Source organism: Mycteria americana, chromosome Z (assembly GCF_035582795.1).
Source record: "Mycteria americana isolate JAX WOST 10 ecotype Jacksonville Zoo and Gardens chromosome Z, USCA_MyAme_1.0, whole genome shotgun sequence".
NCBI classification, from domain to species: domain Eukaryota; kingdom Metazoa; phylum Chordata; class Aves; order Ciconiiformes; family Ciconiidae; genus Mycteria; species Mycteria americana.
Genome location: NC_134396.1, coordinates 11,646,253 through 11,666,892, shown reverse-complemented (window position 1 = coordinate 11,666,892; position 20,640 = coordinate 11,646,253). Strand labels below are relative to the sequence as shown.

The 20,640-nt window shown below is 44.3% G+C and overlaps 1 protein-coding gene across 2 annotated transcripts; it reads right to left on the bottom strand.

The window, feature by feature from the left end:
- Window positions 1-10,465: 10,465 nt before the first annotated feature.
- FST (follistatin) lies at window positions 10,466-16,925 on the bottom strand. Of its 2 annotated transcripts, none has more exons than XM_075526639.1 (6): window positions 16,759-16,925; window positions 14,643-14,834; window positions 14,034-14,252; window positions 13,435-13,659; window positions 12,162-12,392; window positions 10,466-11,437 (listed from the first exon to the last, which is right to left on the bottom strand). In XM_075526639.1, the coding sequence occupies exons 1-6, from the start codon at window positions 16,838-16,840 to the stop codon at window positions 11,355-11,357; spliced, it is 1,032 nt and encodes a 343-aa protein (XP_075382754.1). In that variant the 5' UTR covers window positions 16,841-16,925; the 3' UTR covers window positions 10,466-11,354. The 2 variants fall into 2 exon arrangements, with proteins under 2 accessions (XP_075382754.1, XP_075382755.1); XM_075526640.1 differs by lacking the exon at window positions 16,759-16,925 and adding an exon at window positions 15,255-15,609.
- Between the last annotated feature and the right edge of the window lie 3,715 nt (window positions 16,926-20,640).

Here is a 20,640-nt window from a genome sequence, read left to right as displayed (position 1 = left end):
GAATATGCAAATAGTGTGTGCAAGCATTTTTCCATAAGTTGTTGAAAAATTGACCTTATATGTTTTGCTTTTCATTAGAAAAGATGAGGATTTCACAATGACAGACATATTCAACTCCTCCTCTTCTCTGGATCAGATATGTCAAAATATTACGGGTTTTCTTCTTTATTAGCATCATCAGAACAAAGAGTGAGAAAATAGGTTCTGGGCTCGATACATGCTGTTGAATATTTTACAAGACTATAATAAAAGCTTATTTGATATGTTCTTATATGATTTGCTACTGTAGTGAAAAACATAGCTATTAAAACTTTATAAGCAGCTGTGGCTACTTGCTCCTGTGAAAAAGCAAATCCCAAATGTCAACTTGGTTTCTGTGGTTCTTCAGAAAATAGTGTATTCAAGTCTGGTCTATACTTAATAAGTTTTACTGACATGGTTATGTTTGCTGGCAGTGCAATTTTTTTCATCATCATAACTGTGCTTCGCACTGCCCTACCGCAGTTGTAGGTATGCTGGCACCCTTGCTGAAGATATGACTCTTGCTTCTCTGACCAGAAGGATGATATACCTTTAAAACATGCTTATGCTAGAATTACCATTTCTAGATGAGGGAAATGATTGCCCTATGCGGGACTCGTAAAAAGAGACGTTCTTAAGTGCAGACAAGGCTTCAGTTTCATAGACACAGAACAGTTCTGAATAAATGAAGTCCTCTCTACTTGGCAGTCAGCCCTGCTGACTCTTACAACTTTATCATGTTTTCCAGTATTTGTTTTTGTTTTGTTTCTTAAAATCCTCAAGTTCTTGCATAACGTGAATGCATAGAATTCTGTGCTTCATATTAGACTATCTTTCTAGCATTCCTAGTTGTGGAGAAAAAGCTTGAAAATGCTCTTACAATCCCCACTTTTAACACAGCAAATAGAAGGATCTGAAATATGCAGCATTTTAAAATATTGTTAAGTTTTAAATCAAGTTGCTTCTTTCTGAGACCTCCCCTTTTTATAGTTTTGATAATAATGACTTCTATAAATTTTACTTGTCTGAGTTGATTCGAAATGTGTTGGATGTCATGTACTGAAATGTTCAGGCAAAAATGCATAAAATGTACTTTTTAATAGGATTGCATACCTTAGAAAAGTATGTTTTTGAGATTCAGGGGCTTCTGCTCAAAATTGTGGCTATTTTCTTTTTGGAAACATATTACAGTAGGTACACTTATCTTTTTTAGATGTGCTTTATTAACTAAAACTTAGAAGTTGAGCTCTGTGCAGAGTACTGGTTATTAACATTCTGAAACAAGCAGATTTGGAACAAATTTCACAAGCACAAGATATCCCACAATTTTGTTAAAATAAACAGTGCCCATGAGCCTCCTCAGATGTAGTATCAAGAAGGAGCTTTCTGCCTGTATGTGACTGTACACATCTGTTAATTCAGAGATCTAAATGGGAAATCCAGCACTTGGGGACACCAGGTGGATATCTGATACTCTCTGAGGAATTTGGGCTTCATAAACTATTGTATGGATTATTCACAGCCATGCATTTTTTCCCTGCTTGTGACAGAAAAAATATGGGTGAAATATTTGCATCAATAATTAATCCTGGTATAAATCAATACCAGTTACTAATAAATGAGAAGCAGAGACATATCACTGCCAAAAATCAGCTGTTAATGCCTCTTCACTTGCTGAAATAGCATGCTGCATATCACAAATGTTCTATTGCTAACTGCAAAATATTTCTGTAGGTGAAAGTTAGGAATATTCTCCAGCTCTACTGTGAAAGCTGCAGTCATAGCACAGTATAATTTGAGATTGGAATAAATGTGCGTAGAGCATGAGAAATAAGGAAATACAACTCTTTATATCTACTTCTCATGACTATTCAGAAGTACTTACATGACTTAGGAGCCTAAGGGCTCAATTCACTTGTCCACACATAGGGATCTTGTTCCACTCAAAACTCATGAGGGTATCACAAGCTTCCTCTTGGGGCTGTCAGGTATGACAAGGAGCTATGGAAGAACTGTCTCCTTTGGGAACAGCAGCTGGAGACCAATGAGAATATCCTAGGGTGCCTGAAGTGGCACTAGATGAGTGTGTGCTGGCAACTGAACCTTCAACCTTCAAAGTCCAGGCTGAATTCAACCTTAGGATCTGTTCCTGAAGAAGGTATCTGTGCCACTTCTTCTAAAGAATGGAGTAAGACTTAGTCTTTTCTTCAGAGTGGCTATCCCTTTCTATTCAGTATGCTCGCTCAAATACTGACTATTTCCTTAACCAACCATACTTGTTCCTTGCCCAGAGATCATGCAGGTGAGGGGGACAACCCCCACCTGCCCTGGTAACACTGCAGAGTTGGGCAAAACCCATAAACTTGGCTCCATCCCATGATGATGCCCTGGTGGTAAGACCACCCTCCTGAAAAATGGCAGAGGTGAGTGTGATTCCTTTGGGCCAAGGATTGTCAGGGAAGTGCTCTAATCAGTAGACTGCAGCTAGCAATGTATATTTTTAAGAAAATGGTGGATATGTCTTCACTACATGATGGGCCTGATCTTTTCAAGATGTAGTAGTCACAATTCTGAATTTAATTCTCAAATCTCTCTTTACGTACCTGAGACCTTTACTTGAATCTGGCAGTAAATCAGTCAGAAATGAGACTTAAGTCTCCAAGAAATACAGGCACTGTTAAAAACTTTATCCCTCGGCAGTGATTAAACTCACCATCCACGTAGGGGTCTCACCTAGTAGCACAACATCAGTGCTTCCCAAAGTTTTCCCTTAGCAACCCTACTTCCAGGGTCACAACCCCACTTTCATTTTCACTTCCAGGCTTGCGGGCCCCAAGTGGGGTCATGACCCTAACTTGGGAACTGCTCTATAACACATTGAAAAAATTAACATACCAGCCAGTAAATACATCAGCAAAACAAACCCATCCAGTCTACCCAAGACCCTGCACAGTCTGCCATCCCTAGGGGCCTTACCTATTAAACATGGGTCACATTTTCAAAACTATGTATCTACTTGCAAGCTCACATACTGCTTTGGGTATGTGTTACCATTGTCTTGTAGTCTTCCTTTGTGGTATTTAGCTAAGTTTGGTGTTGACAAATATGTGCTAACACTTCTGAAAATATGACCCTTTTTTTCTTGCTCATTCATATGTTGGAGGTGCTGCTTAGATTTATTATTTGCACATAATAGAGTTCACAGTTATTGTGTGTCAGAAACAAGATCTGGAGAGTCTGCTGCTCCCACAGCTGGAGCAACACATACACATCTGCTAAAACTGCAGTGTAAATTGTATTGTCCTTAGCAATTAATCACTTACATTGTATTCTATCAACTCTCCTCCTCTTTAACTCCTACTGGTCTTTACCCTCTTCTCCCTTCTTCTTCCTCTGCTGTCTTCTGCTCTCGTTTTCTTCTATGTCTCCCACTTCATTTTTTAACATCTTCTCCAGAAGTGCTGAGTTTGGACACGGAGATGCTGCTGCAAAAGTTCCTACTTCTCTTGCAGAATGTTCTACCACTAGATCTCAAAGAGCTTTGCACAGGTTGTGAAATCTTAGTGTCTTCATTTTACAGTGGGGAGATTATAACACTGTTCTAGCAAGGTCTGTTACTCACAGTCACCAAAAAGTCGGTGGCAGAGAAAAAGATGAATCTCCTGTTTCATGTGTCCCATGGTGGACTCCAAGCAACATGCTTAGTTAGCTCAAGATATACCAGTAGATGGCACTTCAGCGTTCATAGCGTTGCTTACACTTGTGAGGGGCTGATAAAAATGGGCTTATTTTGTGTAGTTCTTCACATACGACTTCTAGCATAATTTTATTTCTTTTGGGTCTTGTGTTCTTTTCCTGGGATCTTTACTCTGCCCTTCTCTTTTTTCATTTTCCTTGCTGTGACACTTTTCTGTTACTTCTCCATTTCTCCCAGTTTTCCATATGCTATGTCTCATTTTGAAAAGAAAGAAAAATAAAAAGGAAAAGAAATCATAAAGTGGAAATCCCGTACTGATTTTTTTCAGGAAAGACTTATCTAGATCCTGACTGATTCATTACTGAGGAGAACTAGAGGGGAGGGAGGGGGATGTGAGCAGGAGCAGTAAGATTTACTCCCAAATGTTCTTAAGGTCCTAAGTATGTATCTGAATGTGTGGCTCCAAAAGTGCACTGCAATGACCCAGCTGCATGTACAGATGAAATGGTATTAATACCACGAACAGACCATACTAAGCCTCGCCATGTATTTTTGCAGTGTGAGGTAAACAGCTATTTACTAACTTGTGGTATATCTGTGAAACACATCCAAAGAAAGACGCTGTATGTCCTCAAGTCTGTACGTTACATTACCTTTGCTGTACACAGGCTGCAGCTAAACACTTCAGGTTCTGGCCTTTCTTCCAGATAGGAAATGAGGGGTTTGGTTGGGCTTCTGCTGTGGGCCCTGGCTGGATTTCGCCCCGTCAGCGCATGTGGTGCTGCTTGCTAGGTTGCTGACAGTGGCAAGTGCCTTTCAATTAAGGCTGAAGTTCCATCAGAGCCCGTAAGTGGAGAATGCCGGGGAGATTAATAAACGAATTGTCACAGCTTCCAGGCGTGCTGGGTTGGGAAGGGCAGCTCTCGAGTTTGCGGGCTGTGTAAATTTGGAGCTACGGGTCTGTATCTTTATAGAGATAGACTCACTCCCTTTTTTCTTTCTCATAAAATGAATGAAAATTAATTTCTCTAAAATTGAAGTCCAAATGTGGAAATACTCAATATTTGTGCATCTTTTATGCCAAGCATTTTAGACTTTTTGCCATTTTGGTGGAGTCACCATTTGAAACAAGGATTTGAATTGCTCTGACTAAACCATCTGTATGTGGGAAAAGATTATGGGAAACGTCCCTGCAGGGCTCTTTTTAGTTGCTCCAGTGGGCATTATCCATTATTTTTCCAAGTGTCTTGCCTTGGGGTTTTTTTTGCTTTCCTTGCCGTCTTGACCAGTCTAGCTGGTACTAGTTATTGTCTCTTTGAGACTTATTGTCAGTCCTAAAAAAAATTGTAAGTCTGAACAATACAGTAGTTTTAAACTGCATTTTAACTGCTTCACTCTTTCATCTTATTTGTTTGTTTTCATTTAAAAATACAGATAGAAATTTTGTGCATTTGCTTGCATTTTCTCCACCACATATTCTACTCGGCACAGAATGAATATTCTAGGGAACAGATACTGCATTCCTTGAACAGCAAAAAGTTTCGCTGAAATCAATGGGAAAATAGCATTTATGGGAAATTTTAGGATCACTTAAGGATCATGTAAGGGAAAGACATATTAAAGAAGGAACGTTCTATATTCCTGCTGACAATTGCATCCAACAGCTGTGGTGATACAGTTGTTCCTTGAATGTTTCTTGAGGGAATTGTTTCTTTTTAACTGGACATTCCTTTCTGATTTTGGAGTCTGTAAGATGTAAAAGTGGGTGGACATACCTCTTCGTAGGATCATAAGATAATTCAGCTTGGAAGGAATGTCAGGAGATCATCTGCTGGATTGTCCTCATGGGGAAAAAGGTTTCCCTTGTACCTAGTGTGAACTTCTCTTGTTTCAACTTATGCCTGGTGTCTCTTGTCCTGCTACCATGCACTGCTATGAAGAGCCTGGCTCTGTCTGCAAAATGACCTGCTCATAGGTGGGAAAGGCTGCTCTGAGGTGCCCCCAAAGCCTTCCCTTCTCCAGGCAGAAGCGGCTCCATCCCTCAAGCTCCCCTCTCAGGGCAGATGCTCCAGCCCCTGAGCATCCTGGTGGGCCTCCGCTGGGCTCGCTTGTCACCAGTGCCACCTTTGTCTACATTGTCCAAGGACTTGCATAACTACCTATCTGGCGTATCTACGTGCCTTGCCCTGTGACCACTTTTAGCAATGCTGCTAATTCAGAAATCAAATGGTAGCATGTTTTCATATCTTCTAAGTGTTTCTAACAATGGCCACCCATCAACATCGTCCTTGTAGTTCCAGGTGCCTCTTAAGATACAAAGTGATTGAAACTTAAAATGAAGAGTACATAACATGAAGCTCAGCAGAAGATCGATAGGAACACTGTTACGTGAATAAGAGATTCCAAACCACTAAGGGATCTTGGGAAATATATTGAAACTGTTCTTCTTAAGTAAAACTGTATTTTTGCATACAACCATGCTATACAGGGTAAGAATGATTTTTTAAAAAATGCTGCTTTTGCTGTGAACTTCTAACATGATATGAAAAATAGTTCCAACATTCATTTGTAAATATTTCAGAAATCTTTAAAACCAAGTGACTAAAATTTAGTTCTTGAATGTGAGTGCTGTGGTTTCATTTTGAGAAGTTCTGAGTATCTGTAGACCTCACTGAAGCACTGGGAGGTTCAGATGCTATTACTGGGTGGCACTGGTGGAAATTCAGGGGCCTTTACACATTCAGATCTATGCTGGACCACCTTGGTAAACTCGTTATCCTGTAGCATCTGGTAGATCTGATTAGCTGTTATCAAAGTCCAGAGTTCCTTCTCAGTTTTCTGCCACATTAGTGCTCTTCAATCCCATGGTGAAGTTGAACAAATCCATTTAAAGATTAAGAGATCAGAAGAATGTACCTGTAAATTACAGGAATATGAGCCATACATGTGGTTTTAACTCCAAAGCAGTCTCTCAGCTGAACATTATGCCTTGCACCTTGTTTTCATGTCATATTTCTCCACTGTGTGATAACTTCATTGTCCACATCGTTTAGGAGTAATCAATGAATGTGAATTATACAGATGATCCCAAATGAGTGTCAGCAAAATCCAGCCACTAAGGTCCATTTATGTCTATCAGAAAAAAAAAATCTTTTAAAGAGTTAACTTGTGCATACTATTTTTCATACACTACCTGCAAAATTCATGCTGCCATAATAGGTCAGGCAGGCCTTGGAATTACAGAAATATCAAACAAAAAATGTAATTGCCTTATCTTCAGGGAGTTATGAATTTAAAATCTGATACCTTGTGAGCCCCTTGGTCTACGTACAAACGTTATGCTTCACCAGAAAGCATGGAATGCTAGTTCTTCAAAGGGATAAGATACAGATGTTGCTCTGCTGGTGATTCATTGTATAGTAAAATGTCACTGCCTAGAGAACAGCACTGCATACTGAAATTTAATTTCACCTGATTCCCATTCAGGGACAAAGAAGGAAACATTTTTATGTCATAAAAAAAAAGAAATGGCAGCTGTTTGAAATTTGTCGAGAGGCTTGGAATGTAGTTTTAGTTGAGGTGTATTAGCAGGCAGAAAGAGGTAGAAGGTGCAAAAGAGGTCCATGTTACTGTTCTTAAGTCTGTCCTATGAACACAGCTATCAGGAATGCATTTGAGTGCGATCAAAATTGTGTATACTCGCTTGCATGTATTGCGCAGATGAATGCATTTGGGAACCAGGGCTTTAGAGGCAGTTTTCTTATCGTTCAAATGCCTCAAGCTGGGTCTCCTGGAATTAAGCTGATTTTACTTAAGTGCCAGAATATGGGTTTCTGTTTTCAAACATACACGCTCCACTCTGTGTTACTGTGCCTGCATTTCTGAATGGAGTTCACAGGCCTGGGATTCAGTACCCAAGTATACTCCATGGTGAACTAGGAATTTCAGAAATGTGATTTACAGCAAGTGGAATATGTATGCTAGGCGATAGAAAACACTGAAGAGAAAGATATTTCTGAAAATGTATTTATCTTCTGGTTTTAGGAGCTTGTGCAAGATGGTTTCAGAGATGGAAACCACCTTCTTGTACTTAGACATCCAGACGTCTCTGTTTTGTCATTTAAACAACATCCAGGATAGCCTGTGCATTAAGAGAGGAAGCAAAACCAAACCAAACCAAACCTAAAACACAAAAAAAAGGACAAGAGGTAGAAGAAATGGATTCAGCACCTTCCTTAGACTGAGGGAATTAAGTTCACATCTCCACTTCACAGGAAGTTCCCCATGTACAAGCCTAGAAGAGAGGATGAAAAAAGTAAAGCCTCTCCTGTTGTAACTATGACTCAGCATAGAAAAAGATGTGAGATTTGTAATCTTGATTTAGGCAGAGAGTTAAACATGGTTTCATAGCTCAAGGATGGAGGTACTTACCTATACTGGGGGAAGGAGGAGGGGAGGCAACCTGGATTCTGGCCCCTGCCTCAAGCACTACTTATGTATGTTACTCAATTGCAAATGGAAGATGTGTGGGCAGCCCCTGGGGCAAGAACCCAGGACTTCCTCTTCAAAAGGAGTACCTATTAGCATTGCAAATTATCCTTTCTCAATGAATCTTGCTTCCTCTCCGATATAGAAGTATGGCTTCAGCGGGCATGACAGACAGTTCTCCAGCCTGAGCTTCACCTTGAGTTGGTGGTGGATGCACTCTTGGGAGTTGTGGGAAAGATCTCCTCAGGAAGAGACTGGCAGTGAACCTACATCTCCCGCTTCATGAACAAGTACCTTATCTACAAGTATGATATTATGTAAAATGTTGGCAGTCTTCCTGCCACAACCTCTGGACATGTTTCTGGGAGAAAGTCTCTGGGGTTGTTGTGCATCATGACGAAGTTGGTGTTATGTTAGGCATACTCAGAAGATGCTTACCTCATAGGGCCTCTCAGGAGGTGCCTCACCTGTACATCACAGGCAGGCTTTGGTGCAAGGTAGGTTTCAAGATTTTCAGCTGTATAGAAATAGCAGTAGCAATGGGAAATGCAGTAGCAGAACTTCTAGATAATTTTATCAGCAAAAACCTGATGTAGGTTTTTGTGGCCGTTTCACATACATGTAAATATAGCTTCCTGACATTTTTGTTGCTTTTTTGAATTTGGCTGTCAGTGACTTTCTCAAAGTTATTTTGTGATCAGCAGCAGGACATAAAATTAGAACCCAGAAATCCTGCTCTGCTACAGTCTCTCTGTAAGACATGTAAATATATTTACAATTAAACCCAGTCTTTTAATGTTGTCATTTTGTTGGAAATGAAGTAGCTGGCACCTGTATGAATTTGAGAAAAATCTCCTCTGATACTCTCCACATCTATTAAAAATTTTGTCTCTATGTCATTGTCATGTGTTCAGTAGTTCCTTGAGAGATTTTCCGATAGGTTCTTTTTCTGTCCCTCTCCTCTCCCAGCCCCTGTTCTCTTTTATGCTGGGTTCTGTTCCCTCAGCAGGCCAAAATCCTGCTCTGTTTGCTCCTCTCATCATGTACCTCCTTCCCAAGAGACTACTTGTCTAAATGAAGCAACAGGAGGATGAAGGGCAGAATTTTGTTGCTATTATTTTGAATACAATATTATAAATGCACGCCTGTAGTTTTTATGTATTCATAGATGAATAAATTATATTTGCTTTGGATAATGCTAAACAATCCATAACAAAATAGAGTTTATAGTAAAAAATACACAGAAGACTATAGCAGGACCAGCCTTTAAATATGATTTGTATTTAAACAAAATGGGTAAATCAACTTCTGCTCTCAGACCTCAGTTCAGCAACGTACTTAAAACAGTATTGAATAAGGTGCTTAGGTACATTTTTAAGTTTTATGGAGTACAATGGAGAAATTTTGATAAGCAGGGCCTTATTTTGGAGGTAGCATAAAAACCCAGGTAGCATAAAACAGGTTTTTGGTCCCTGCTGTTCTTATGGCTGTTACCTTTCCTCAGTTCACTCTACTAGTATCCACTCTTGGAAGTGTGTCCAGTCTGAATACTGGTTCACCAAAAAGGACTTCTGAATTAAGTTTCCTTTTGGGAGAAAATAATTTCCAAGTGATAATGTGCTCTTTGATGGTTTGTTGGGAGTTTTTTTGTCTTTTGTGCTAATTGTTACACTTCTTGAATTTGGGCAAGTAGGCCATGTTTTGCTTTTTCTGTTGGTTATCTGAAATGGTGATACAACTGCAACCCCAGTAACAGGGATCTGAAGCTTAGCAAAAATTCAAATGGATATTCAAAACCTCCTAGAAATATGGAAGTTAAAGATGTCCAAGAAATGACAGACTTTTTATTTAGGGGATGGAGAGGGAAACAAAAATGCTGAATCTCTTCTCCTCCATCACTGTACTTGGATTTAAAATTAATTAATATCAGTGAACTGGAGACATTGCTCCTGTCTGAAAAAAGGGTTTCTTGAATCCATGTCAGCTGAAAGCTTTGGCCTTAACCAGTGTGTTTCGCTGCTATGCCATGCACAAGCCTCCCTTCCCCTAACCACCAGTACAGTCTTCTCTGCACCAGAAGGCCAGAACCCTTTAGAACCAAAAACTGAGGACTGCCTCTAGGGAAAATTCCATTTTTTATTTTTTTCACTCATCGTTTATTTACAAATACACATTATAACTTTTATATACATTGCACATTTACATGGTAGAAAAGTACAAAACTATATATTTAAATGAATTTATATTTAACTCGCCATGTTTGAAAATATAAAATTGCATCAGAAAAAAAGTATTATGAAAAGCAAGAAACTTGAACTGATAAAGCTTTGATATAACTTTTAGTGACACACTGATTGGGAAAACTTTGAAAGTGGTACTGCAAGACCATCTTAAAGGAAACACCTGATAAAACACTTATGCATGTTACCAAAAAATAAAACAATAAAAATAAAATAAAACCTTTATTCTCATTACCGTTAGCCCTGTAGCTATTAACAACCTTCATAATCCGATTTCTTTGGATCCGGAATTCTTATAGTACAGTATATATGCTCAGCACATTGAGATCACTTCAGTACATGATGTGATCAGAAGTAGAGAAAAGTGAAGTGGAAGAAGTTTCCTTAAAGATCGCCTCACTGCACCCTGGAAGTATACTGAAGTCAGTTACAACGCCTTTTGGTCAGTCAAGATTCCTTGTAAACAAAAACCCGAGGGATCTTTTATGTACAGAACCGGCAAGAAGAAAATCCAATAAATAAACATAACAGAAACTGACATGCAAGGTTGTTTAAGTGGAAAAGAGTTAACATCAGTGAAACACAGAGATGAGATCATGTGGGTAAGCTCTAAGGAATGGACTTTTATAGTTTACAAGAAAAAAGAAAAGCTTTACTTTACAAGCAAGAGACCTCACAATAAATAACACTGCTCTTCCCGTAACGAATAAATTTCTTCAAAAAACAAGGTGTACAGTCAACCAGACATTTTATGTATAAATTATAAAACATGACACAGTATAAATAAATGTCTACGAGACTCAACTATATGTATACTTTTTTTCTCCCCAAAATAAATAAGCATACACTTATTTACAGTATGGACATTGATTTCGTGCCCAATGGCTGTTCCAATAGTGATGGAGGTTTTACCACTCCAGAATGGAAGATATAGGAAAGCTGTAGTCCTGGTCTTCATCTTCCTCTTCATCCTCTGGGTCTTCATTAATGGCTAGATGGGGGAATACAGGGGAGCTGTTGTTTAAATAAGGACAACAACAGCGCAGAAGCAGCTCAGTGCATGTTTTCAAAGCCCTCTGAACAGCCATAATACAGCGTTGCATTTTATGCGACTTGTAGTGAGATGCTCTTTGGCATCTGCTGTTATGCAATAAGGTTTTTTTATACATAATCTATGAAGTCATAATTGCAGAAAGTTCTGAAGAATCAATGGCTCAGGTTTTATTGGCAGATTCCTGAAATCAAATAAAAAGCGCTCTTGTGTTCTAGGTGTAACTGCTTTGTGTCCTTCATTCAGAGTTAGTAGAGGCAACTGTGCTAAACCAGGTGCCCATGTGCTACCATTAAGCTTGTTCTTTTGGATCGAGTTAGAGCTTATCTGAGTGTTAATAAAGCAATCAGCAAAGCACACGAGAGCAGACAAAGTAGGAAAAAATTGCTAAAATTACACTCATAGGGCAACCCCTTTCTGACAAAATGACTTGTCCTCAGAATAGCCCCAAAACTCCAACTTGAAGGCCAACTGGCTGTTGGAGATCTATTGCATTTTATCAGTAACCAAAGTGTGTGCGTGATAGATACATACTTATATGGCACCTACACCATATCTTGAATCTCTAAATCAAGCCTTCTTATGTTTAAAGGTGTAAGTCTTCATTACCTAGGGATTGCCTTCAGAAGCTTTAAGTGTCTGCAGAGTTAAAAATCTCACTTACAGTTGCAAGATCCGGAGTGCTTTACTTCTAGAAGCACACCCATGGAGCAGGCTGCCTCTTTCATGGCACACTCGCTTGGGTAAGTTGTGTTATCGCTGGCACAGACTGCCTCATCTGACTTGCTTTCAGGGCATAGCTCATCGCAGAGGGCGCACCGACCTCTGCCAACCTTAAAATCCCACAAGCATTTCTTCCCAGCACTGCACTGAATGTCTTCACAGGATTTGGCTTCTAAAAATATACACAGGATACTAGAGGTAAGTGAAAAGACAAAGAAAAAAGAAAAGCAACAACAAACAACCCCAAACTCCCTTTCCCCTGTGAACTGTGAATAGACAAAGCTCAGATGCAGTAGATGTGATGATACTTGCCGATTTTGCTCAAGCAAGTAGTCCCTTGGACACCATTGCCTGTCTATATGTGGGGGAGGAAAGACAGCTGTGCCAGCAGAGCTTGGCCCTGGGAATACAGAATTACATTTGCCTGTTGTACATGACCTTCCTGCTCCGTTTGATGTCAGTGGAAATTCAGCTCCCCAAATTAGCGGTAAGTGCAGAATTTGCCAACACATTCAGCATTTCTAAATCAATTATTTTTAAACTAACCCACACAGAGTAGTTCTCTACAAGACTGGAAAGAGAATTCACCTCAACCTATGCCAACTAAAAGCAGCCTGATACTCCCACGAATTCCCCCAGCAGTTTTGGGGAGCAGAGGCTGCCCTGAAGGTGCTTCCTCGTAACATGCTTCACTGTCACTCATCTCTGGAAATCACAATGCAAAATGTCAGGATGCACAGAGATTATTTTCCTATCTTCACCCACCAGCTGTCTCCAAACTCTGCAATATTTCTAAAGAGGAAAAAGTGATCAGATGTTTCCAATTAAGTTAACGCAAGCTTTGCCAAGACCACTTGAAGACAATTGTTTCCAGGAATCCAGATCCACTGAATATCAAGACCTTGTTACGCTGTAACCATGTCATCATCTACTTAATGGCGGGTACTTCCCCGTTGGATACTAATGTCAGCACCCACAGCGATAGCAAGAGAAGCAGGATCAGGCCCTCTACTCCCTAATCCCTTTTGCAGTCTTATCTGGGGCAAAGCCCACCCTGGCTCTCCTTTTCCTGGAGGGAAGCACTAACCCAGGCTGCTGGAAGTCTCTCCTCCTCCCCAGCGCTAACGACATCCGTCCAATCCCACACACGATACTCTGAAACAGCTGATGGAGGAAGCTCCCCCCACCCTTACCCCTCCGACCGAGATACCTACTGATGCATTTTCCTTCGTAGGCTAATCCAATGGATCTGCCCAGTAGGCAGGTAGCTTTCCTCAGGTGGCAGGCACTGGCGTAAGTTATGCCATCATTCCCGCAGAGATACTGTTCAGGGGAGGTAGGCTCTGGGCAAATTCGATTACATGTCACGCAGTAGGCGTTATTAGTTTGGTCAACCACACACGTGGAGCTGCCTGGGCATAAAACATCCCTACAGGTCTCTGAAATAAAGATGAAAACACACAGTGATTAATAGGAGATCCCAGAGCCCCCGCGAGGAGCGGATGGGTGACACAATGAAACAAATGATCAGATAAAAGGCTGAATGATCTTAAGCAGCTCCCCTCATTTAAGGGCTGCTGAAGGAAACCTTCCCATCTCAGGGTAGCTGGTGGGACACAAGTGCTGCTAGACTGTGGGGAACTCTCAATCCAGCTACCTCCTTGTCTGTTGAGCGTGGTTAGTTACTGTCTCCCAGCATTTGGAACATCACGCTGGTTCCTGTGGGGAAGTACGTCCAACAGCTCCTCCTCCCTACACTCAGACACACACCCTTTGGCATTTGAGGGAGATCGGATTAGATTTGCAAACCTACTTTTGCATTTGCCCTGATACTGGACTTCAAGTTCGGGCTGTTCTTTACATCTGGCTTTGAGAAGGGCACACTCGTTCCTGTAGGTTTTCCCATCTAAGCCACACACGGGGCCCTTCCAAGTGATATTAGAGCAATCCGGAGCACAAACACACCGAGGTTTGTTCTTCTTGTTCATTTTACATTTCTTCCCGGGTCCACAGTCCACGTTCTCGCACGTTTCTGATGGAAGGAAAGAGGCACCACTTTAGTACCGAGCGTGCAGAACAGACCTGGTGTCAAAGCTGCTTAAAGAAAAAAAAGACACCGTGACCCCAGAGCACGGGGAGAAAACCCCTTCCCCCCCTCCAGGAAACACCACTCGAGGGAAAGTCCCCGCGCCAGCGAGGGCAGGGGGGAGACGAGGTCGCTCCGCTCCTCCCCGCGATGCGCACGGCGGCCGAGCAGGAACGGGGGTCCCCTCACCGATCCCGGGGCTGCGACCAGGCGCCCCGCAAAGCCCCACCGAGGAAGGAAGCGGAGGGACCGCGCCGCCCCCCTCCAGCTGCCTCCCCGCTCCTCCTCCCCCCGCCCAGTCCCTCAGCCAGCAGCGGCTCGCCAGCACCCCCTCACCTTTGCACGGGATGCAGTTTGGGGCTCCCCCATTAAAAATCATCCACTTAAAAAGCGTGTTGTCGTTGACGTCCTCTTCCGTCCACGAAGTTGTCAGGCGGCCGGTCTTGCAGCACTCCTCCTTGCTGAGGTCGGTTTTGTAGAGGACCTGGCAGCGGCCGTTCCGCGCCTGCCGGAGCCAGCAGTTCCCAGCTGCGGGGGGGACACCCAGCCGGATCAGTGGCAGTCACCAGTGACCCAGACACAACACGTGCGCCTTGCGATGACTTTTACTAGACTGTTTACTTTTATTTGTCCCATTTCATAACCCGCAGCTACTCCGGCCCATTTGGGAGAGCAGTTTAAAAAAAAAAAAAAAACAACAACCAAACCAGCAACAACCCACAAAAAACCCACAACACCAAAACCAAACCGAAAAAAACCCAGAAAGAAAGAAAAGACCCGATCAAAACAGGACGAGGCAGTTTTCGGAGGTATTTATTCCATATGTAGAGCAGAAGGAGCACTGCCGGCACGTGACGGAGGCTTGAAAAGGATGTGCATTTAAAAGGGAATAAAAAGAAAATCGCGCTTGCAAATTCCTTCCTCCTCCCCCTGCCCTCTCCTCCTCACCGCGGCTGCACAGCAGCATTGTTTTAGTGCCGCACAGAGTTTCAGTCCCAGCCCATTTTGCAATCTGCACGAATTGGAACATTTGCTGTTAGCGAAGTCTTTCGAAATCTCCACATTTTGCTGCTTCTATTAACAAATGTCTTTCCTTCACTAAAATAAGTCAGCAGAGCTCCAAAAAAGTGAGCAAAGTACATAAAATACGAGGGCACATAGGGTAGGAGGTCCCTACAGAGTTTTAAAAATCGATCAAGCTGGAAAAGTTATAGGTGCCGTCTCTCCTGCAAGCATTTCAGAGGAAAGTACACTGTCCTTAAACCGGATAGAGTGGGTTTTGTTGGGTTTTGCTTTTGCCTTTTTTTTTTTTTTTACTAGTATCCCTGTTATTTGTGGAGTCAAGCCAAGAACATTAGTCCAAGCAACTCCCCCTTTTTTAGTTGGAGAGTTTTGGTTGGGATGAGTCTCTCGTGAATAACCAATGTGACTTCTCCAGCAACTCAATACCAATTGATTCTGGTGCTAATCCAGCCAGGGCTCGATCCTGCCTCCTTACTCCGATGGGAATGTACCGCAGCGAGGGGTCAGGATCGGCCAGCCGAGATGTCGCTGGGCGCGGGGGAAGATCTCCCCCCCCACCCCCCCGCTAAAAATCATTGAACAAACAACGCCCTTAAAAAAAAAAGTTTTGCGTCTTACAGTTGCCTACATTAGATTAACTTATGCTCTAGCTCTGTAGTGGGGGAGAAAAGGAAAAAAAAAAGGAAAAAAAATATAAAACAAGCAATGGTAAGACATCCAGGTTGTGGTTGGAACACGGTCAAGATAAGGGAAAAAAGCCCCAAAACTAAAAATCAATATTCCCTTGTGTCGAAAGAGGGCTCTTAAGAGTTGTCAATATCAGGTTCGGGTTTGTTTTGTTCGCATGGAAAAAAAAAAAAACCAACTTACTTAAACATACTCTTCTGTGCAGGAGAATTTACAACACTAATATTTATTCACACACACACACACAAAAAAAAAGGAGGGGGGAGGAGGAAATCCCAATATTAAAGGAATGTCCGGAAAATGACCACTTATTGGTTTCTAAAAACGTCAGCTGTAATCGTGGGGCTCCCCATCACCACCTCTCCTTCCGTCAGGCAGGCGAGATAAAAATCTGAGCTAAATTACCAACAAACTTTGAGCACTCATTCGGGAGCCGAGACTGGGAAAGTTCCCTCGCGATGCTGCTTTTCATTCATGCTGCATAATAACAATAAATACCAAGAAACATCCTCATCTGTCCTCTGTGCCTATGCAGATCAGTGCGAAGACCCGATCCAAACGGGATCTAAATGACACCTCTGCACGTCGCTACAAAGCAATCCCATGCCCACAGTTAACTTCTGTCCTGTTGGACCTTGGAGAGAGGCGTTTAACACCGCAGCAAACTAAACCGTGCCCGAAAGACAGAAAAACAATAGTAATAATCAAGAAGCATATCTGCGAATAAACAATCTGGTCTTACCCTGCACTGTGTGATCTTCCATGAAGTGGCACAGAAACATCAGGAGTAAGAGCATGCCCGGGTGGATTCTCTGATTTAACATCCTCAGTATAGCAGGGAGTGAGAGACACAGACACAGCGTGAGGGGGAGTAGGGAGAGGGAGCGAGCACTAGCCAGCCTGCTTATGATCGCTCTATTGAATGAACGTCAGGCTCTGAATGCAGTCTCTCTTTAAATCTATACGGGGGTCCTAGCTGTCTGCGGTGGGCGGTCTCCTAGTGTGTGTGTGTGTCTGCTCGGGGGTGGGGAGATTTAAAAAGTTCAGTGTGAATCAGGTGACATTTTCCACCTTCTGGAAACCCTCTCCAATGATCTGCTCTAGGTGCAGGCACGCACAGGCGCGCACCGGCGCGCACCCCCGGGCGCGCACCCGCGCAGCCCCACGCCAGCCCTGCGCGGCGGAGACGCCGGAGCCCTTGCCGCAGCAGCGGGGGGCCGCGCAAGCCCCGGCCGCCGCGCCCGCGGAGCCGGCCGCGCCCGCGCAAGCGGGGAGGCGCGCGGCGGACCGCGCCCGCCCCGCGCCCGCGCCGCGGGAGCTGGAAACCCGCGGGGGTCGCGGCGGCCCGAGGGGCGGCCCTCGTCCCCCCGGCGGCGCGGGCGGGTGCGCGGCGTGCGGAGGCTGCCGGGGCGCGGAGCGGCGCCGGCCCGCCCGGGGTGGGCTCCGCGGCCGCGGGGCGCCGCCGTCCCCGCGCGAAGCGGCTGCGGGGGGTGAGCCCCGCTCCCCGCGGCTCCGACGGGCGGGGGGCGGCTGGCGGGCACACGGCGCGCTCAGCGGGGCTCGGCCCGAAAAACCCCCAAACCCCAACCACGCGAGCAAGCAACCGCCAGCCCCACACCTAAAAACAAGAAAAAGAAAGGACCGAATAAAAGTTTAATACCTAGGGCTGTGCCCAAGTGACAGCCTTTTCACTGGGAGCCCGGGAGGACGAGACGGGAGTGGGGGCGACGTAGGCGGTCTCCTTTCAGAATCAGAAAAGATTGCAACATCGATAATGAACTTCGAGGGCACTAGTTTATTAAGCACAGTCTGGCATTATTCTCCCCTTAGAAAAGTTGGCGGTCTCTCATTTATAACATTTTTTGGCACCGCTGAATGAAACTGAGTAGGCGATATTTCCTTTTATACAAAACGATTACTTAACGGAAAATGGTATTGTTTATTCAAAAGCTGCCTTTTTAATTTCGGTTCTTTCGCTTTTCCGAGCCACCAAAGCACAACAGACTGCGAAGTATGCAGACAGGAATGCCCGGACAGTGCCGGGTCAGGGGCCGGTGCGCCGCGGCCGCCCGCGCCCTCCGCCCGGCCCTCCCCACACCCCTCCTCCCGCTCCCGCCCTCCGGCTCCCCCCACCGCCCGCCCCCTCCCCACAACTGCAAATAACTCAGTGATAACAGATTTTTTTCCACCAACTGCAGGAGATAGTGCTAATCTTTTAATAAAAGATCCCATTACAATGGGATCTGTCTGGACAGACTATAATAGATCCAGAAATACAGCCGTGCTAATATTAGAAGACAGTTGTTTGGGTGCCTCAGAGCGGGCCCTGGTCCTGCTTTGAAAGTGGGCATGAATCACAATGTCCCTCGGTACCACCTGCGGTCACACGCATTAAGAAGCAGACTGGTAAATGATTGACCTCGCCGCATATTTTTTTTTTTTTGTTATTATTATTATGATCATCGTCCTGAGCAGCGCCCGGGCATTTTGAGCACTTCAGAAGCTCCGGGACTCCACATCCTTTTTAATCTTTTCCCAAATTGGTGCCACTGCCCCCCCCCCCCCCCCCCCCGGCTCTCCCTCCTCGCTCGCCGGAGCAGCCTTAATGCAGGGTTGCTTAGTGCCCTCTAATGGCAGACGACATTCACAATTAACAGCAAAACACCCCTACCCCCCAGCCGCCAGTGAAGGGCCGGTTTCAAAACGTGCCTGTCCGCCCGGAGGGGACGGATCCTGGGCGCACGGTGCCCCGGGGGGCCGGTCCCCCCTGCAGCCCCCGGGCAGCGCGCAGCCGGGAGGCGGGGGCAGCCGCTGCCGGCCGCGGGGGCAGCGAGCGGGGCTCGGCCCGTCGCGGGGCGCGCAGGAGAGGGCGCGGAGCCCGCCGAGGCGCGGGGTCGGAGGCCCGGCGGCCCTCGCCGCCCCCCCCCGGGAGCCCCTCTCCCGCGTCCCCCTCCGACTCGCCCCGCGGGGCTGCGCCCACGGCCGGGCTCGGCGCCGCACCGCCGCCGCGCACCGCGGGAAGTAGCTTGGCCCCCCCCGGGGGCAGCGCCGGGGCCGAGCCGCCTCTCACCCGAGCGCAGGTGGCCCGGGGGGGGTGCCGGGGGGTGCGGGGGTCCCCGCGGCAGCGCGGGTGCGCAGGCGGCTGCTGCCGAGCGCGGAGGCACCGCACGCCCGCGATACCGGGGCGTGCTGCGGCAGTAGGCTCACCTTCTCTGACTCCGTTTGTGTGTGTGTTTTTAATAATTGGCCAATACGGTGTTTATCCTGATAATGTTTTCAATTATAGAGAGGCATTTTCAGGCCGTATTCCTGGAAATGAGATGCCGGATGGGTCGATAACGTTTGCACATGTGCTTCATCCGTGTATCATCAGGAGATCAATATGATTGCGCTGGTATGGAGATTTGTATCACACCTGTTCTCTGACATCACATAGAAACAGCTGCTGTTTCTTTTATTGTTTTTCTTTTTTCTTCTTCTTTTTTAAATGCTAAATATTGGGTTTGTGTGTAACAACATGTCAGGGATATATTGTATAATCAGAAATGCTTTCTTCTTTCTCACTGTGTGCCTCCCTGTACAACTCCCCCATCCCTTTCTGCTTTGCCAACAGTCATATTTAAATTACCAAAAAAACAATAGGGTCGATCTGTAACTGAATTGTCAGGCAGCACACAAAAAGAGTGTTGTTCTCAGCCTGACAGGTTTTAAAACTTCTTTCTACCAAGAAGTGTATGCATTTTAATATATGTTTTTGGATGTGAATCGAATCTTTGCAGCTGGCCCTGATCTTGGAATAATAAAGCCTTTTAAAAACCCCATATATACTAACATCTCAAACTTTCGGAAAGTTCAGATTTAGCTCTCAATTTACATAAAATGTATGTCTTTGCCCTGTCTGTAATATAGCTGTAGCTACAACAGACCCCATAATCCAAAATATTAAGTGGCTGTCTCTGAGGAAAATTGCAGCAAAATACTGAGTAGCAGGAAAAATAATCCCCAAGTGTAACCTTGTGTGACATGTGCTGTTAACATACATATGTATAGATATATACACACACACATACATACACATATGGGGAATATTTATTTTGTGATAAGCCAGTATTCATTGTACTAGTATAATGTATTTCCTTTTACTCTTTTCCCCTCAATGTGCTGCCGCTCAACAGAGGAGTGGTTGCTTGTATCAAGCATGGACCACCTCAGGACCCTTTCTGCGATAAGGAGCATGTCTGCATAAAGTTTTTCAAGGATGTGGATAGGACTCCAAGCAAAAGCTGAGTATTTCGAAGGGATTTTTGGAGAAAGAAAATGGGAAGGTCTATCCTGCCATTTCCCAACCTAACATTCAAGAGAGAGGAAAAACACTCAGACACCCTCCTGTGGTCCTGTCCTGGATGTATGCATCATCCTATGTGGTTTCTCACACAACTGGCTTCTCCCAGAGAGCTAGTGCTCAAACAAAGGTAGAACGTCCTCTTCTGGTAGGAGAGAAGACTTGTTAGCTTCCTTTATTCCCATCTAATTGTCCTGATTATCACAAAAAGAAGGGTCTGTTTCTGGAAAACTGCACTTTTACAAAGGTGCGGTTCTTTCTGCACCTCTTCCGCATCTCAGA